Source organism: Rhipicephalus microplus, chromosome 3 (assembly GCF_043290135.1).
Source record: "Rhipicephalus microplus isolate Deutch F79 chromosome 3, USDA_Rmic, whole genome shotgun sequence".
Taxonomy (NCBI): domain Eukaryota; kingdom Metazoa; phylum Arthropoda; class Arachnida; order Ixodida; family Ixodidae; genus Rhipicephalus; species Rhipicephalus microplus.
In genome coordinates this window covers 142,758,014-142,777,936 of record NC_134702.1, presented here as the reverse complement: position 1 = coordinate 142,777,936, position 19,923 = coordinate 142,758,014, and the positions used below count along the sequence as shown (strand labels likewise).

The following is a 19,923-nucleotide window of genomic DNA, read 5'->3' as shown; positions in this document are numbered from 1 at the left end:
ACAGTAATAAATAACATATTAAATCACCAAAATTGCTTATATCTTGACATCTAGGTCCAAATGCAAAATTAGGGCATGAATGGCCAAAGCTATTGCTAGCTGCTCAAGCTATGACAATGCTGTATATATAATTTATTGACAAAAATCTTATGCAAATAGACAAAACAAGAGCCAAGAACATACAAAACAGACACCGTGCATAATAGCTCTCAAAATGCTCCAATATATTATTGTATGTGCATCGTAGATTGTACAAAAAATAAAGGCATAGCTGCTATCATTAAAAGCAGCTAGTCTTGTAAAAGCTGCAATACATGTGAATTCAGGAGACTGCTTGGTTCCCAACTGGACAGCATAGCGACACACAAGCTAACTTCTCTCTACTTGGCAAGTTTGGCAGACGAGGCACACAGAGTACTTGAAAACGAAAGTAGGATTTCAAAGGATTCACACATAAGCACTGCAGTTGACAGTTTTGAAAGATGAGGTATTAATGAAGTTAAACATACGTATTAGTTTTCCATCTATGCACCATGCCTACAACGCCTGAAAGGTTGATGTCCCTTTCAACTCCCTGAAGATTCAAGATTGTGTGCATGTCCAATTAATAAACAACCTCCTTGAAAAACTAATCAATTGAGATTTTGTATTATTCCCACACAGTATGACACCAGGGCAGCTGTCGCACACATTTTAACAATTCGGCACATGAAAGGGATGGGTCTGACTTCTACGCAATTTTTATAAACAGTGGAATTTATGCTCCGAAAGCTTGACATGAATATGGGCATGCTGCAGTGTGAAATTCCAAGTTAATTTTGACCACCTGAGGCTACCCAACACCTACACCCAATTACATGGGCATTTTTTTCCTTTTGCCCCCATCAAAACATGACCACTGACACTAAACGTCCCCACTAGCAATTTAACAGTGATGCTCCTAACTTGCGCTGCTTTGGAGCAGCAAAACTGGCTTTCGGAGCAGGTGTTGATAAAATCAATTTTAAGACACGAACTGCACTCTTATAGGCAGCCAATAAAAGCCCGGTTTTCTACATGCTTTCAAGTATATTTTAATTTTAAAAACCCATAAATATGATTATTCGATCTGCTCACCTGATCAGATTTAGAAGAAAAATGAAATGACATAAATCCTAGCGGTTAAGAATAAAATTACTCAAAAAAATGTCACAGATGAGCTTGCAGATACTTGTACATAAAACACCACAAGAACAGTTCATCGACACGATATAAAACAGCATATGACTGAAGACAAAATAACAGGAGTTTCTACATACTTGTAGAGCAAACATCACATTCAATATCACAGCAGGAACTTCCTATGATGAAAAATATTACACAAGTCAGACCAATAAATGAATAAACTCTTAACAACATTGTAGACTCCACTAGCAACATGGCTAATCAACTATGAGAGCATAGACATACTGCACTGGTATACCAAAAGGAGTACCATTCATGTCTATTATTAAAGAGGGCGAACGGGTCTTCGGGACTGGAAAATCGCGAGAAAACGCTTTTTTCAATGCCATTTACGAATTCTGCAAGCATTTTCACACCTGCCAGCCAATTTTCAGACTCTAGAAAGTGGTAATTTACTTCTTATATTATTACCAAGGGGACTCGCGAGCTCGATTTGCGCAGAATTTGACGGAAAAAAACGCCACCTTTTTCGGGACGCAGAGCTACCGTTTGATGAATGCCACAGCCACGATCTTAATCTCGTTTGAAAGCGCGTTTCTCCATCTTCCCATTCTTGCTAAAGCAGCCTTGCTGTGCTCACTAGTTGCCCAAAAAAAAATGAAAAAAATTAGCCCCGTATCTGCATGTAATCTGCAAATGTCGTCGGAAGACGATAGTCTTGCGTGTGAAAAGAGCGAACAAAACATTCATTTGGTGTTCTGCACAAAAAAATTTGTGGTATTCCGGAGACGCTGCGATAGAGTGCCTTGAGCGTGCAGCAGAGGCGAACAAGCGCTTCAAGTCGCATCACACGTGAGACATGAGCGCCACCTGGCAGTTTCTTTTGGTTTGGAAAACAAAGTGCGTGGCCGTGCGCGCCCGTCTCAGAGGTGATAAGGTGTAGAACACGAGGCGACGGGTAGGTGCCACCACCATCTCATCTGAGCAAAGCGTTGGAAAACCTCCCCGTTCCGTGCAAGCGTTGCATAGTAAGTGCAACGTAATAAGTGCTACAGTCCTTAAAATTACTTATTTATGCGTTCTCTAGTAAGAGATGCGTATGCAGAATATATGCGTGCTGTTATCTTACAAAGCGAATATATCCGTGTTGTTATCTTCAGATCTTACAAAGCGGCCAAGAAGCTTGTGCGACCAGCTCTTCACACAAACGTTGCCCCAGTGGTTCGCTTCCCTGAGAGAGAAATCGGAACGACAAAAAAAAAAAAAAAACTTCGGGAACTTCTTAATAGCAGCTTTGCAGACAAGGTTTTGTCAGAGAATGCTCTCCTGAAACGTTCATGCAGCTGACCTGCACAGCAGTTTGCTGTATCTGACAACACGATGGACTTAACGGCAAGGAATTGTTGAATTATGTGCTCCACCGCTGGTCCCAAAATGAACACCTTGAGTTGACATGCCGCAAAAGTACAATTTCTGGGAGGCCAAAAGCTACCTGCTCTTCTCTGAACAATTCATCCTACACAGATGAATTCTTAAAAAAATAATAGACGTCGAGCACAGCCCACAAACCACACTCAGAATGTTGAGGATTCGTCCTGTCCTGGACGAAACTACACCTGAATGCCGTCATACTTCTGAAACGAAACTTGCCTGCAGCGCCGCTGCCACGATTAAAGGGCTACTCACCAGGCCCCATAACAAATTTTAGTTAGACTGTGGAAGTAGTTGTGTGTCTGATGAGGAGCGTTACGCCACATAAAATTTTTCAATCTGTTTATTACGAGCTGAAAAAACTTTTTTAGAAGCAGCACGAAATGAGGGTGAGAGGAGGCGAGGTCAAAACCCTGGCCGCTTCCCCGCGTAGCTTTCGCAAGCCAAATCTCTTCCCTACCCTCTCCGGCATCCGACCAAGAGGTCACGTGCGCATGACGTGCTCGAACAAGCCCAACCCCCGAGCACGCGAGCGGCATTGTTTTGTTGACCAGCGTTATTTGTGGTGTACTGCCTGTTTCTGCGGGATGGTTTGGAAACACTGGCTTAGACGTGGTAAAATAGATGAACACAATGAGTGCGGAAACTCCTAGGAGTGTTATTTTCGCTTCCACGCCTGGCGTCCGATTGATGCGCTGAGCGCGGGAACTGGAATGGATGCGAAACGCTGACACATTAGCCCTGCATCTCGTTCTAATTCACGAGAAAAAAATGGGGAAAAAAAAAGACGCACACATTCCTTTATTGTGTCTCATTATTTATCTCACGTTTTGATAATCTCTTCAAGTAAGAAATTGCATAAACTATGCATGTCGTGTTAAATAATTTTCGCCATGTCACGTGCCACTGTTGGCAACGTCAGAGCACAGTCGCTTACATAGAAGAACAACGTCACTGTACTGCCGTGTACGTAGGGCTATTCATACATGCACATCCACGCATCCACGAAAAGAAGCGCATCCACGAGAAGGGGGAGCAGCGTTCATCTTGAAATTTTACCCATTCTTGTGGTGCGTAATGTTGCAAGTTTTCGGCAGATGTGATCGTGAATGCCCCATCAATGCATTGCGCTAGTCAGCTTAAAATTGTCAAACCTGGCAAGTTGCCCTTTAAAGGGGGATAAGAGTCTTAAAAAAAGTTGAAGTGGGATGAAAATTTCTATACATGTGCACCTTTGAATGGATATTTCAAATCAGCATCATCTTTAAAAAATTATGCCAAAATTTCACATTGGAATCAGGAAGCTGTTTACGAGTTGTTATGGCAATTTATAACTTGAAAAGCAATATGTAGCTCTTCCAAAAAAAGAAAAATGCCCTGTAGGCTAAAGCTCATTAAATATCAAATACAAGTTCTATTGATCAGAAATAATTTTCTAACTTCGAAGGTAAAAAGTAATTTTTGAGCAATTGGCTTACTTATCAAATAATAAAAAAAGCCTCATGGTTATGAATAACAGAAAAGCTTTAGCCTGTAGTTCAGTTGTTCCTGAAATGACCGATATCAAATTTGTCTACATATGTTCATGGAAACTTCCTCAAAACTAAGGTACAGGCAATGCACAAAGATAACAAAGCTGAGAAAATCACGTTTGGGAAGTTTTGCGAAGATTTGCAATTTCATCTGTTGAGCCTATAAGTAAAACAAAAGCTTTAGAATGCAGTGCTATTCTTGCTAAACAAAATAAAATCAGATTTATTGAAATTTGTTCATGCGAACATGGCCAAAACATGCGTACTGCTAATGCATACGACAAAAAAAGCTAAGCTTGTGCTAATAGTGAATTTTAGATTCAAAGCGGATAGTGATTTTCGTCGAATAATTTCGAATCAAACAGTATATATGACATATAAAGAAAAATGCGCATATTTATCATGACCTAACTAACCTGATTTTGGCCGAATATTTTCGAACCGAATTCGAATCGTATATACGACATATGAAGAGAAATCTGCATATTTTTCTTTATCTAACTAACCTGTACAATATTTCTTTTTTATTTCAAAGGAAGTCAGAACTGAGTAGTAGCAAGATTTGACTTTCAGTAGGATGCAAGTGATAACCTGTAAAATAGGTAACATTTTAAAATTTATTATACCCTAAGCATATATGCTGGCATAGTAAGCTTTTGATGTTTAAAAGAATTATGAATCAATTTGAGGGCAACATGTTCATTTAAAGGGGCCCTGCAAGTCTTTTTCCAGTAGCCATGGAATGGATTCACTGAAAAAAGAAGCTTGTTGCCTAATTCACCGACGCAAAAATTTTTACAATCCCTCCAGTACTAGCAGAGTTGCAAAGATTTGTGGCACGTTGCAATTGCCTTCTCTGTTCTTGTCCCTACAACACTGGAAGTCAAGCAGGGGGGATGGCGTGGGAAAGAAAAATACGTAAGCGTGCCTCATGACCTTGAGGACTTTTTTTCTCTTTTTTTTTTCCCTTTGGCTTTTCAGTGCGATCGCAGTTGCATGCGTGAAAAAGTCGCAGTCTCCCACACCAGCCCCAGTAGAAACCAAGCGTGCCATGTTCAAATCAGCGAATGGCTGATACAATGGCTGTGGGAGGTGATTTTTGAGTTTGTAGTGGCATTTGCCAACACATAAGAGCAATTTTTGCTGACACTGAGAATTTTTTGAGAATTGCAGGCCACTTACGGCACAATAACATTTGGCTCGCGTGTTTTCGATAGCCTTGGCTACCGATCAGCAGTGTTTTTTGATCATGCTCAATTAGTGTTGCAGGGCCCCTTTAAATTTGAAGGAGGGCTTCGCAGCAGAGTGATTTTCCCTGGATAGAAGCTTTCACTGTTTAGCATTCCTACACTGCAGTGAAATCACCTTCACAGGCGGTGCACACGAACTAATATTGATTGATTGATTTGTGGGGTTTAACGTCCCAAAACCACCATATGATTATGAGAGACGCCGTAGTGGAGGGCTCCGGAAATTTTGACCACCTGGAGTTCTTTAACGTGCACCCAAATCTGAGCAGACGGGCCTACGACATTTCCGCCTCCATCGGAAATGCAGCCGCTGCAGCCGGGATTTGAACCCGCGACCTGCGGCACGAACTAATATGCACCTATTCATTCATGGTGAATACTTCGAAATTTTCAAGAGTTTAAATTAAGTGAATTCGAATGTTCTACTATTCATTCTACACCTCAAATATTCAAAGCATTCAAATATTCGCAGAAGGCCAGAAAAAACAACAGAAGTGAGTAACTTCACAGTGTTCAGCCACTTCACAACAGCCCTGGGCACTAGCCCTGGCTTACATCGGTCTTGTGTCTCTTATACATTCTTGAACTTTTCACTCTGTGTGTGCCTTTTCAGTCTTGTAAAGCCTCTTTCTATCCTTCTCAAGGCTCCTTCAGATGAGGCAGCTCCCAGGGTTGTAGCATAGCTGCTCTGTAACAGCTTTGCTGATTCTTATCATTCCCTCCTTGAAGCGAGACACTGCTTTGGCAACAGCCCTTTACACAGCGAGCAGAGAATTGTGCATGTTCTTTAAGCTTTGGCTCCAAATCACAGAGTGTAGGCACTCAATGGCCTTTTGAGTCATCCCATCGGTACAACGACGCAAGAAGGCATGGTCACCCAGCCTTGCAATGACCAGCTCCAGAGCAGTGCAAACAGAAGTTCGCAGTGGATTCTTGTGGCATGGAGGCTTCTGGTCGGTGGCCAATGCACGGTTATAAGAGCTCCAGGAGCTGTCACCTTCTGGGCAGTGACTGTGGTCTGGGGCATTATCCGTAGACGTCATGTGCGAGAGAATGGCTTTGAGTGCCTTCCGCATAACTGGTATATTGTGTGTGGCTTCTAAGAGCGTATCCATGATAGGTGGCTATTTTCTCGATTTTGTCCTGTACGAGTCTCCCCTTCCCACCAAGAGATTCGCCTTGTGCCTTCTACTGCAAACTACAAAGCGTGGCCCCCATTTTCTTGTGGACGTGGTTTTTAGAGTCTTTTTTTTTTCTCAATACTAACGTATCCATAGATACTCTCTTCTCTCAGTGCATGGAATGTGCGGCTGTCACCATTTGACAGGATGGCCGTATAGTGCAGCCCGTTCTTTTCGAGAGAGCGCCTGAAGAAAATCGGGGCTGCCTGAACCTCCGATCGACCGGCATTGAAGTCTATATTTTTGAGGCACTTGTGGTTGACTGCTCAGTGGTTGACTGCCCAGTCACCGTAGCCATCATCACTAGGGTCAGGTGCCCCCTGGCCGCCACGGCAGTACCTGGACACCACTACGTGGTCTAGGACTAGGCCGGTGTAAAGTTCAATAATAAGACCTTACACCAATGTTGGACTTGTGTACACTGGTCTTACAGGTGCCATCAAAATTTACATCAACATTCCCAACTGGTCTGAGGAAGTGTCTGTATAAGCCCTTCACTACCCCTACACTTGCTTCTCTGTGGCTGCAGCTGCTGCTTGCCAGGCATCCACCATGGTGTCCATGTGTCCCCTGAATGTTTTGTGGTGAAGGCCGTGGTAGGAGATAATTGGGGTGGCACAAAAGTCTGAGTGCAGTCACTCCCTTTCCAATGCTCTGAATGCCCTTTAAAGCACGCAAATTTATTTCGAAGGGCGCAATCGCGGTTGCACGGTCGACTCACAGCAACGAAAAGTGGCGCTCGGCGAAGTCTCAACCAGAGTATGTAAGCTCAAGCTTCACTGACAGGCCTTACTCTCTCTCTGTAGATTTCGCAACTGCAGACTGACTGTCCGCACAGGGTACATGCCGTCGCACTGAAAAATTTTCACAGCACTCCTACGTTGACGACGATAAACTCCCTGCTGGAATTGTTGTCCCTCGCCATGCTGGCGTCGAGCAGGTTAAACTTCCACGATGTTGCTGAAATGTTCAACAAAAATTTCGCGCTCCTTGCTCGTTCTTCGCATTCTGCACACTCCTCATCCATGCAAACACGGTGTCTACGCGCTCCACGCACGATGTTCTCAGGCACATAGTTATCTATGTGCTCCATGTTTGGGCTTGCTACGGCTAATTCAAGCGGCGGCCGACGAGCTTGCGATCGCACTGAAGCCGATGTTGTTGCATGTAGTTAAGCCGCACAAACCACAGGAGAAACAGCCGGTGGTGCTTAGGAAGCTGGCACAGTTTTTTTTTTTTTTTTTTTTTTTTGAGGCGATGCATTTGTTTCAAATGCCTCTCTTCTTGACGCACGCCATTGGCGTGCTAGCTTCAAACGGGCATTGCACGCCATCAAAGCATGTGAAAAAAACAAATTCTTCAAATCAGCCTGAGCGACCAAGCGAATGAACTCACGGCGATGAGGAAGAACTCGGGAAAACCAGCGAAGTGCGCGCCCGTAATGGCAGAGCAAGCAATAACAGTTGCCGCAACAATGAGGCTCCTGCGCGCTAGAGAAGTCGAGAGAGAAGGCGCATGTTGTGGCCAATGATGTGCGCCTTGTGAGTAGGCACCTGTCAACGCGGTAGTCACGTGCGCACCCTAGCCAATCATCGTCCTTTTCGAGACTTCTGAAAAGGCGCCGATTGCCACGCTCTCGCGAGCCATAAGACGGGCATGAACCGCACCAAGCTAAATGCTGGAAAGCGGCTTTTTACAAGACTAAGATGACGTCGATCGGTTCTTGCCGCGTAGAGCTACAGCGGCTCAAAGTAAGGCCATTTTCTGCATTTGTTAGACGATTTTTGTCTGTCCACATTTCTAAATTATTGTTTTTGAGTACTGCTTGGCGCAATTCAGCATTGATATTTCTCCAGAGTTTACTTCAGACTATGAAGGTTTCGAAATTGCCACTTCCGATATTTGACATTTCTCGCGATTTTTCCCTATATTAAAACCCGCATCCCCCCTTAAAGAACAGTCAGTTTAGATTGATAACACAAAAACAAGAGACACTTGATCGCTTAGCAGCTCTGTCATTGTCACAAATCGTGCCGAGCGCTCTGCTAGACACAAGCGCCGCCTTCAAACGACTGAAAGTAGCCACGCCACCAGCGGTTCCCCTTCAAAAGGGCGTACAACTTATAAGACACAGAGCAGCAGCGTCTGGTCGCGCTGTCTTTACTGATTGTTTTATCGTTGTGCGCCTTTTCAATGAGATCCTGCTGGCGGCGAGGCTATGCATGTCTCTATAATTCCGGATAATGATATAGGTGCTTGTGGCTTTTAGGAAAAGGTCCTTGATTGTTTGCACTGTTTTCTCCCCTCCTCCATTGCCCTGAGGGTAGTCAGAATTACTCGCTGCAAGTTAAGTTTATAGGAGTGTGCAAAAGCAGTCATCTCATGCGAAGAAAATGGGGGCGATTTTCGGATCTGCCACTCCTGGGAATGACGGGATGAGCAAACAAGCTTTGAAATACCTGTATGATCCCGCCAAATATAATGCATTGTAACATCACTACTGCCGTGTGTTGTGAGTAGTAGTTGATGACCACAAAAAAAAAAGTTTGTGTGTTTCGAAGACATTGGTCCATACCAAGGACTCCACACTACGCTCCAGGAAGAGGAGTTGAAATGTCAAATTCCATTGAGTTCACTCGCATTAAGGTGCATCCTTTACACTTGGCCCAACTTTTGATTTTAGCTTGTGGGGGAATCTGTATAAGTCAAGGAGCACTTAGCAAGAAAGGCACTGCATTGAGTTTCAATGAAATAGCGTACTTCATCTTTAAAGTCCCAAGCCTAAAACACTATTTCGCATAAAACTTCAGTTTAGACGCCTGAGCAACGGTAGTGTTAACGCCCCTAAGGAGCCTCACTATTGGCAGTGCTTGTGGAACCAGGCAATCCAGTGATGGTATGACGAGCGGTTAATCAATGTAAAGGAGTTGAGCTCTTATTTTGCCTTGCCATGCAGGTTGCACAACCGAACAGCCGAGTATTCACAGTGGCTGGTTTCTTGGACCAAATCATGATTGACACTGACGAGCTTCAGAGGCAGGTAAGAGAAGTCATGCGGCACCGCAGGCATCCAAGTCCACTTAGAACAAAGCCGCACAGGTGCGGTGTACAAGGTTCCCCCTAGCTGCAAATGTTTCTACATAGAACAGACTGCTGTATCAGCCAGATATTTACAGAATAAGAAAAATCAATAACTGGAGGCTCACAATCTATCACATCTTTACATTGTTGAGAGTGTATATGCACACCGAAATCGGATGAACGTGCAGTTTCATAGAGCCATGGAAACGAAGAATGCGTGTGATGTAGAATCATGTGTTCAATATGTTCTTGCATATGTTGCTGTGGAGCTTTTTTCACTATTTCTTTATGCAACGATTCCACCAACGTCTTCCGATTAGGAGGAATTTCTGAGGCAGCAAAATTTTTCATTTGGAGCACTTTGGAGCAGCAAAATTTTCCATTTTCGAGCAATCTTAAGCTGCTAACTACAAATCCTAAAGGAGGAGCAAGTTGCAATTACATTTAAGGAGCTGAAAAATTATTCGGAGACTATTGTGAAGAGAGAGAGAGATGTAGACTTTATTAATTTCTGGCAGATTGCTGGGATGGGCTCCCACCAGGGGCCAACGGAGAGCCCGTGTCTTCCGGCAGCTTCCTCGGCCTGCTGGATCGCCCAAAGTTGCTTGTCCAGGCCCGAACTGAGCAGCGCAGTCTGCCAACGCGCCCGAAGGTCTTCATTGGAGGCCGCGACCCCAGAATTTGACTAATGCTGGACATTCCCATAGGATATGGTCAAGAGTGGCTCTGGCGGTACAGTACTGGCATGGATTAGAACTATAGACGTCAAGATATATGTGGTGCATGATGACAGGGTTCGTGCATGAGCGTTTGTAGCTGCCACTATTGTGAAGTTCTAGAAATATTTGGATTCATTGCAAATTTTATTGAGCCAATTATTTTAAAAGCATTCCCTATTGCAGTTGATGAAGAATAAAGACATCATGCTGTTGAAATTTCTTGAAAAACTTGTTTAGTGATTATTTCAGTAGCAAATGAACAGAATACTGGTTGAATAAAGTTGCACTTCATGAAATAACAATATAAATGCACCTATGTGGTTATGAGCAAATATGGTAGACAAACGCTGTAACGTACAACGCTAGAGACTGACGCAGTCCAAAGTGCATTTCTCCGAAGCGACTTCACGCCTGATTAGACTTCCAGGCATAATATGATGTCATTCAGCTAGTCTCAGAAAGCCAACCTCTTCTGTCACTCATCTCTGTGCTGAAACTACAAACTGGCATAGATTAGAACTATAGACGTCGGGATATATGTGGTGCATGATGACAGGGTTCGTGTATGTGCGTTTATAGCTGCCACTATTCTGAAGGGCTAGAAATAGATTCATCGCACATTTTATGGAGGGAATTATTTTAGAAGCATCCCCTATGTCAGTTTATGAGGAATAAAGACGTCATGCAGTTGAAATTTCTGGAAAAACTTGTTTAGTGATTATTTCGGTAGCAAATAAACAGAATACTGATTGAATAAAGTTGTACTTCATGAAATAACAATTTGAATGCACCTATGTGATTATCAGCACATATAGTAGACAAACACTGTAACGTAAAACGCTAGAGACTGACGCAGTCCCAAGTGCATTTCTCCAAAGTGACTTCACGACTGGTTAGACTTCCGCGCGTAATATGGTGTCATTCAGCTAGTCTCAGAAAGCCAACCTCCTCTGTCACTCATCTCTGCTGAAACTACAAAAATAAACAAACTTCATTTTTCCTTTTAGAGTAATATTTTGTGGCTATGGCATTCTGTCTATACTCCAAAAAAACCCCTACGTTGCCTCTCGAAAGCAGCGCATAAAAAAAAATCTCACAGGGTAACTTATGCACATGATAAAGACAACTCGAACGCAAGATCCATTTTGTTTTTAATGGGGTAGCAGTCATATTGGGATTCTCTACTGCTTTTTGCCGTTGCCAAAAATGTAACCAGAAATTTTTAAAAATATGGGGGGGGGGGTTGCACCTTGATTTGAAGGAGGGGGCAAAAAGTAATTTTGTGCTATGTATGCTATGGCAAAAAAAACTTCGAGGTGAGGGGGGCACGTTCCCAATGTGCTACCCCGCCACCCCGCCTGGCTACGTCACTGACCCTCATGTTTTGTGTAAAGTGTCAATGGATAACATCACCCGGCACTGCGACACTGAGGGCGGATGCGATAACATTACCCCCCATGCCAGGCCTCCCATCGATTGTTACTGAAGCAGAGAGGAACGCGCCATCCATGTTGAAGGGCCAGGAAGGATCGAGTTAGGAACACGAGGGCAATTAGGGGGGGGGGGGGGGGGGGGGCATTGTTATTAACTTTGAATTTAAGGATGTGATACAGTTGGTATACCCTTCTACCTTGTACACTCAATGCGAGCAGACTGTGCGAAAAGCGCTTCGCTTTCCTGTGAGCGGCCATATAGGGGTATGCACTGAGCCTTCATCACAAGGCGGCAACACCATCATCGCGCTATTTTGGAGGTCAATTCATACGTGCTGTTCGTACCTGATGTTCGTGCTGTACAGCTATCACACTGGTTTAGAGCAGCGGAGTGTGTGTCTGTCGACATTATGTAGACAACACTATCTCTACGTTAAGACGTCGGCCCCGGACGCTGTAGCGTCCGGGGCCGACTCGTCATTGTGCACGCTACGCCTACACGATAATTTATTTAAGTTGGCTGCTCTTGTAATTTGGTCAGCGATTAGCAGAGAACTGTGATGGTCCCCCCCCTCCCACCCCACAAAAAGAATTGCTTGAAAACACACTCTGTAAACCGGTGACTAGCGTGTGTGTGTATTCTGCCGCTAATGAGTCTAACACTGCGATGCTGCACCAAAACAACAATGAGGGTGTGTAAACATGGCTGACAAGAGGCACTATAGCGTCAAGGCTGAGCCTGGAAAAAAAATATAGCTGAACATGTAGCTTCCACTACCGCATCACACATTAAAAATTTACTGAAAAATAAACAGCAACCTTCAGCAAACATCCCAGCATCATTCAGACTTTTCTGAAAGGGATACTGAACAAAAAGTGGAAAAACTGATGAAACTTCAAAATTCCACTCAGAAGATGCCACTGTTGCGATAACCAGTTTATTTCACGTATTTTTGAACAGTTGGTTGTACTTTTGATGAATTGTGAGCACGCAGTGGCTGCTAGCGAACGTTACCAGTGACATCAAGCTCACCGAGGCGCATGCACGATGCACAAGTTCTTGCCCTCCTCTTACTTTTCTCTAGCTGTCTTTTCACTCCACTCTTTCCCTTCCACAAAAGCGCCAGTGCTTTGCCCCAGCCAGACTCACAGTTAGCTGCTGTTACTGTCCATACCGGTTCCGAGAACAGAAGTAGGAGATGAGTGATACGAAAGTGGCGGGTGATGGCTGGCAATGTTGGCTTGCCAGTTTCCGGTGCGTTTGACGTCACCAAACATCATACCCTTTAGTTCACAGCACTGCCGCTAGATGCGACAGTTCGTGAAAAACGTACTAAATTCATCATTTTGAAGGTTGTCTCTATCGATTTCAGTATCCAATCTATCGATTTGGCTGAAAATATTGGCAGCAAAATTTTTGTTCAGTACCCTTTCGGGTGTTGATTTTGTAATCTCTTGCCTGTTGACGAGAGTACACAAGTTGCACTTCCACGAGCTCAGGGAGCTCATTTAATGGGCGAAAGTCATTAGTAGAGACCGGATTAGAGGCAAATGCCTATTTTATTCCTTGCATTCCTATCGTGTCATTTTGATATATGAGCATGGTTTAGAGGTTAAGCAGAGCTTTTGTGGTGTTTTTACGGTGCCTATAAATGCCTATTTTGGGTGTTCATGCCTAAAAGCCTATAAGTGCCTATGAATGCCTATTTTCCAAATGAGTGCCTATATGAATGCTATTCGAGCACAAATTTAATTTTCTAGTATGATGTGAAACCATTATTCATGTAAAAAAGGCAACATTGATATTTCCTCTCACACTACAAGGTTTAACAAACACAAAGCTGACATGTTGCGAGCGATTCGAGGAGGAGCATGAGGAATGCAAAAGACGCTATTTCTGCAACCCTAGGTGGAAGCACGTCTCAGCGTCTGCACGGGAAGGAGAACAGAGAATTAAAGATGGGGCAAGAAAATCATAGTGACGTCTTAGGCCAAGGACCTCGCGACCACCTTCTACAGACAGCTGTACAGTGCCCTGAAGGAACTGAAAAACCGCTCTAAAAACCTGGGTATTGTGGTCAGAAAGGAAGAGCAGGTTTTTCTGGGCAGCCGCGGGTAGCTGGCAAACGAATGAAAAACCATGGAGGGCCACTTATGTAATGCTCTTGTTGATGCAGTGGTGGCGAAGGTCGCCAAATCATTATACTTTATACAGCAAAGCCTGAGACAGGTGCCGGCATGTTTACAAGCAATGGTGTATTTAGCATACATTCACAGTATGCTTGAATACGCTTATTCTATTTGAGATCTCTTGTCATATGTGTTTGTGAAGAACATGAAAAAATACAGAACAAGGCTTCAAGGTTTGTTCCAAGCTATTACTGAAAAATGACAGCTGTAACAATAAAAAAAAATGAACTAGGATGTGATCTATTATCCTTTATGACGTTGTGCTTAGGATTAACCAATAAAAATTCAACATTTGTACACATGTATACGTATTATCATCCTCATCACATCGAATTAAACTGAGGTTAAAGCTCCTATGTCAAGCATTTCATAGTAAAACTCGCATTCAAAAATGAATGTACCTAAACAGTCCTCTTTGTACCTAAACAGTCCTCTTTGCACAATGGTAATTAAGAATTTAGAATGCAGTATCTGATCAACTTTTTTCTAATAATTCGTTTTTATTAGTTTCATGACAGAATGAAATGGCTTATAAAGAGAACAAAGTGTGTGGTGTGAATGAAGACCGGTTTGTTTTTTTTACATTGTAACCCATCTGCTGCCGCCCCTTCGGGTAAAAAAATGTGGTGTGCACGCGGCTTTTGTTTTGTTTTTAGTTACACTTTTAAGCGTTCCTTTCTAGGTGACATAGTGTAGTCAGACACTAAATGTTCTTGCGTGCCCAATGAAGCGGGTTCTACCACAGTGATTTTTCAAGTTGGTTTGCTACGAACCACCAAAGCAGGATGTGAAGAAGAAAGCTTGAATCCCTCGCTTCTCCAGTCATGTAGCCTTCGCGAGCCTCATTCCTTCCCTTTTCTCTTTGGTATCGGGGCTGGCAAATCACATGACGCATAGACACCCAGAACAACATGCGTAAACAAGGTCACACGCGCATGACGTGCCCCAGCCTATTTGTGCATGTACGCCATCGATGTTTCGTCGTTTCGGCATTTTCAGTTGTGTATTACTAGCTTCTGTGGGATGAATCAATCAGTGCGTGTGGAGAGGCTGGCAAGGTTCATGTTTTGTGACGACGATACACCACGTCGCTCCACTGAAACTGCGGTCAGAGACGACGCACGAAACACAAACTAAACGTTGTCAGGGTTGGCGAAGGCACGATGCAGGAACGACGGGAAGACGAACGCAAGTGAAATGGGGTAATAGTAGTAGTAATGTACAGTAGTAGTAGCAATGGTATAGTATGTGTGGTTTTACGTAAAAAACAGGATATGAATATGAGGGATGCCGTAGTGGAGGTCTCCGCAAATTTTGACCACCTGGTGTTCTCAACGTGCACTGACATCGCAAAGTACACGGGCATCTACTTCTTCGCCTTCATCAAGATGTGACCGCTGCGGCCACAATCGAACCCGTGGCATTCAGGTCAGCAGTGGAGCACCCATAGCGACTGGCCCACCGAGGTGGACGGGAAACGAGAGCTGCCATTAGTGAGTGAATAGTATCTCGAGGCTAATCAAAACAAAAATGAAATTAATAACAAACTGAGATTCCATTTGAGTGTTTTATTATTTTGCTCAGCTTTCATTCAATTTACTGATATTTAAAGGGCACTGCAATGACACAGGGAAAAGAAAGACATAGAAACAAAGAGCGCTGTCTTTCTTTTCCTTTTGTATTTGCACTTCCCTTTCAAAATGACACGGAGCAGCTAGCCCCAACCAAATCACTCCTAATTCATGCTACACAACAGAACACAAATTGCACATGCCAAATAGGGTTATGTCACGTGCAACGCTCTTAATGAGGTACTGTTTAAAATGCAGCGTGTAATCAGGAGACGGGACATTTTTCGGCTGCTTTTTCTAGATGTAGCTAGCATTTAACGAAGTTCTGGTGAGGAGCTTACAGTATGCGACGTCAGCCCACCAATGTCAACGTAAAGGAGAGATGTAAAAACAGGACCATTTTTTTGCTGTACGTCATTCCCAAGATCTTGGGGCGCATGCCCGCGAGAAGGGCAAGGGGCATTCATTACAGAGTGAGCGTTTTTCGGCGACACGTAATTTTACAAATCTTAACAGGAATGATCCGGAGTTCCCAGTGCACCATTACGCTTGTCAGAGCGAAATGCCCAAGCCTAGTGAGGGGACCTTTAATGTGTTCACCGATAAGGGAGAAATTGGTGCTATGCGATTAGACCTCGCATCCCTCTCTTCTGGGGTATCAGTGGCCTGGTTATTTGCCCCTGCGCTGCCCTTTCTAACCACAAAACAAAAGAGACCCAGGAGAGTGTTAATTGAATGGTGGACATTTGACGCACAATGCTAGACAATGAAACAAAAGACCACATACTGCGAATCACACAGGAAACGCATGCCTATGTTCAAACGGTGGTACCTTTCTGCTATCTTAAATAATATTTTTTTTTGCTTCTTGCCATATATACAAGTCACCGACGTCGTTGTTTTGGGATATTTCAACTTTCGTAGAAATTTATTTTGTCTATAATTATGATTTTGATGGCCTAAAATGGTGTTTTACCTGCCTGTCTTTGGCGCCTAAAGCACACTTTCTAGTGCCAAAAAATCCGGCTTCTAGTCATTAGGCGTGAATGTCATTCACTATGCCCGTGTAGCAGCAACAAAAATGACATTAACACCTGATGTGATTTGCAGTGAATGACATTACAGGTGCCGTGTGACAGGGGTATAATAAAAGGAAATGTTATTACAAGCCATTCAATATGGTTTATTTGACGTTTCATCATGTGGGTTTGAGAAGTTGAAACGTAAAACTTAGCAATGAAGCCGTAAGACACTATAAAAAACTGTGGTGAAGCTAAGCACATAATTAGCTTTTTCAAAGAGGCAGTTTTCATGTTATTGCATTGCAAATTTCGTATCGTTTCTTTTTTTTTCACATAAGGTGTATCCATCTATCATAATTGTTTCACTACAGAAGGAGTGCCTGCGGTGCTCTTGGAAAGAAAACTCAAATCACAAACTGAAATTTCTTTCCAATAAAATATATGAAGCGTTGCGGGCGAAGGCTTCAACTTTACAGAGCAGGCTTCGAGTTAGTGCTTACGGCAAAGTTTTGTGGTGATGTTTAATCACATTTCTTTTCCACTATGTGACGCGAGTAAGACGCAGCTTTGCTGACTTAAGTGAGGGCCGGTATGAGCAAGTCGCCTGCTCGGCCACTCGTGACACAAACTGCCAAAAAAACACTACCTCACAATACTTATACTGCTAATACTTGACGACGTAATTAAAAAATATACCGCATTCTTAACGGAATAACTGAATTTAACTTGGCAAGGCGCGAAATTTTGCAAACGGTTGTCATGCTTCCTTACACAACGGAAACAAAGGGACGCTTCTGATGCACAACAACAAATCTCTATTTACCCTTGTTTTGCAAAAGATAACCCACTGTGCAGATGAGCAAGCTGTAATACGCAGCGCAGAAAGCAGTTTGCAAGATTAGACAAAACACAACTCTTGCATCTCGGGAAACCACAATTCCTACCCGACTCTTCGGAGGACTGGCACCGCCACAGAGCCGAGCACTAACATGACGACTATTCACCCGCCGTGGCCGGCATTGTTTCAGTCGAGTCTTGTGACAGCAGACACACGCCGGTGTTGGGTTGTCCAGAATGCGAAGACACATCGAACGACAAGTCGAGGAACCGGGGGCGGCCGTATTCAATAATATATGGCCACAACATGTGCGACGCACGGACGGCATGGATGGATGGATGGATGGATGTGGCTGTACCCTTTAGATCGGGCGGCGGCTAGCGCAACCTAGCCGTAATACTTAGTGAACTAATCACTAGATTTATCTTTTTTTTTCCCTTTAAATAGTGAAGTTGATGCTTGGTACTTTGCAGTGAAGGGTTTAATTTTCACTCGTGCCTTGACATTAGCCACCAATTAGATAACCTTATTTTAGTTAATTCTACCCGCTTAAAGTCTATTTTGCCCTCGCTGTCCCTAAACCCCAGTGCTTTGAAAAACGGTGCGCCATAGCCCTTTACAGAACATTATCAAGTGTTCGGCAGTTTCCTCCTCCTCTCCACATGCACTGCATACCGTGTCTACCCCTTCGTATTTGGTCCGATATGCCTTAGTTCGCAATACCACCGTCCTGGCCTGAAATAGTAGAGAACTACCCCGAGTATTATCATAGATCATTTCCTTGGCAATTTCCTGTTTAAATGTTCGATAGACCTGCCGTGCGGACTTCTTAATCATGCCAATTCTCCACATGTCAGTCTCCGTTTCCTTCACTTTCTTCTTAACCTATAGTTCTTCTTGGTTTGGACACCTGCTGTTTTCTAAGTCAGTCTATTTCCTCGTTCGCTTCCTCCATTTTGCATCGACATTCTTCATGTACAAGTAGCTGAAAACCTTCCCAGCCCAACGCTCCTCCCCCCTTTCTCTCAATGGCTTCTCAAATTTTATCTTGCTGCTAGCTTCCCTGCCCTCAAATGAAGTCCATCCCATATCAACTTGCACTCCCTGATTTAGTGCATTCCCGTTAGCTCCTAAAGCGAGCCTACCTAGTCCACGTTGCTTAATTTCTAATATGGCTTGAACTTCTAATCTCGTGCACAAGACCCCATTGCCGAACGTCAGCCCATGAACCATGACCCCTTTCCATATTCCTCTGACAACATCATACCTATTGTAATTCCACAGTGCCCTATTTTTCATTACTGCTGCATTCCTGTTGCCTTTAGTCGTCATGTATATTTCGTGTTCCCTTAGGTACTCGGTCCTATTGCTTATCCATATGCCCAGATATTTGTATTTATCTGTTATTTCTAGCGTCACTTCCTGTATTCTAAGCTCACTACCTTCGTTATCATTAAAAATAATGACTGCTGATTTTTTCTCACTCAATCTGAAATCTAACCTATCTCCCTCATTACCGCAGATGTCCATCAATCTCTGCAAATCTTCCTTGTTGTCGGCCATTAGCACTATATCATCTGCGTACATTAATGCTGGTAGTGCCTGATCAATGAGTTTTTCTTGTTTGACTGAAGAGAGGTTGAAACCAAGTCCACTTCTCTCTCATTTGTCCTCTAATCCTTGTAGGTACGTCATGAATAACAAGAGTGACAAAGGACACCTCTGCCTAAACCCCCGTTTCACCTCCGTGGGCTTGGGTACCTGTTTTTCCCACTTTGTAACTACCTTGTTACTTTTATAGATTTCCTTTAAAAGATTAGTGGCTTCATCTTCCACACCCAGTGTGTCTAGTATTCCCCTCAAGTACTCTTGAACCACGCTATCGTACGCTCCCTCTAGTACTATTCGACTGCAGCGCCACAGCCGTGGGCAACGCGGAAGGAATCACGCGTCGAGGCGCGGTCACGGCACTAAACACTTCAAGTACATTCTAGTATAGGTGTTCTGTGTGTCTACGTGTTCTGTGACACTACCAGGTAGGTACTATTGGAATAGTTGAGTGGCGTGAACGCCCCACGCCACCTGAAGCCTTCCATCTACCGTAGCGGCGGCGCTGCAGTCGATTAGTACTGAAAGCGCCGCACACAGGAACTGCTATAACACAGGAACTGCTAATAACGTTGGTTTGAAGCAGCTAACCTTTTCCTGTCCATCATTCATGCCTAACCCATGCTGTCATAACCCTTGGGAGATGACACGCCGAAGTACTGAATTTCAGCTCCATAAAAGCCTCTTGACAAGTCTAAAATTATTTTTCTTGAGGTTGAACCGCTCAAATGGGTACTATATTGACATGAAAACTTTGAAACAAAAGTACCGAATCGGCACGGTGAAGCTTTGTAGTTTTAGCGTTATACACACGCTACCTAAAGTTATATGTTCCTCAAAGTACTTTTCTACTGTGAACAACTAAAAAAAAAGCACGTTTTTACACTGCTGGTAACGCGTTAA

At 43.6% G+C, this 19,923-nt stretch overlaps 1 protein-coding gene across 3 annotated transcripts in view; it reads right to left on the bottom strand.

The window, feature by feature from the left end:
• The window catches only part of LOC142803959 (uncharacterized), a 186,009-nt gene extending 168,250 nt beyond the window's left edge, over nt 1-17,759 (bottom strand). For 2 of the 3 annotated variants that reach the window (XR_012894391.1, XM_075890354.1), the window contains exon 1: nt 17,519-17,759. Coding sequence is in view for 2 of the 3 variants with exons in the window: in XM_075890354.1 (XP_075746469.1) it covers nt 17,519-17,740 (222 nt within the window). In the remaining variant the exon portion in view is untranslated. The remainder of the gene's footprint in view (nt 1-17,518) is intronic. The other variant, XM_075890355.1, reaches the window with a different exon arrangement.
• Between the last annotated feature and the right edge of the window lie 2,164 nt (nt 17,760-19,923).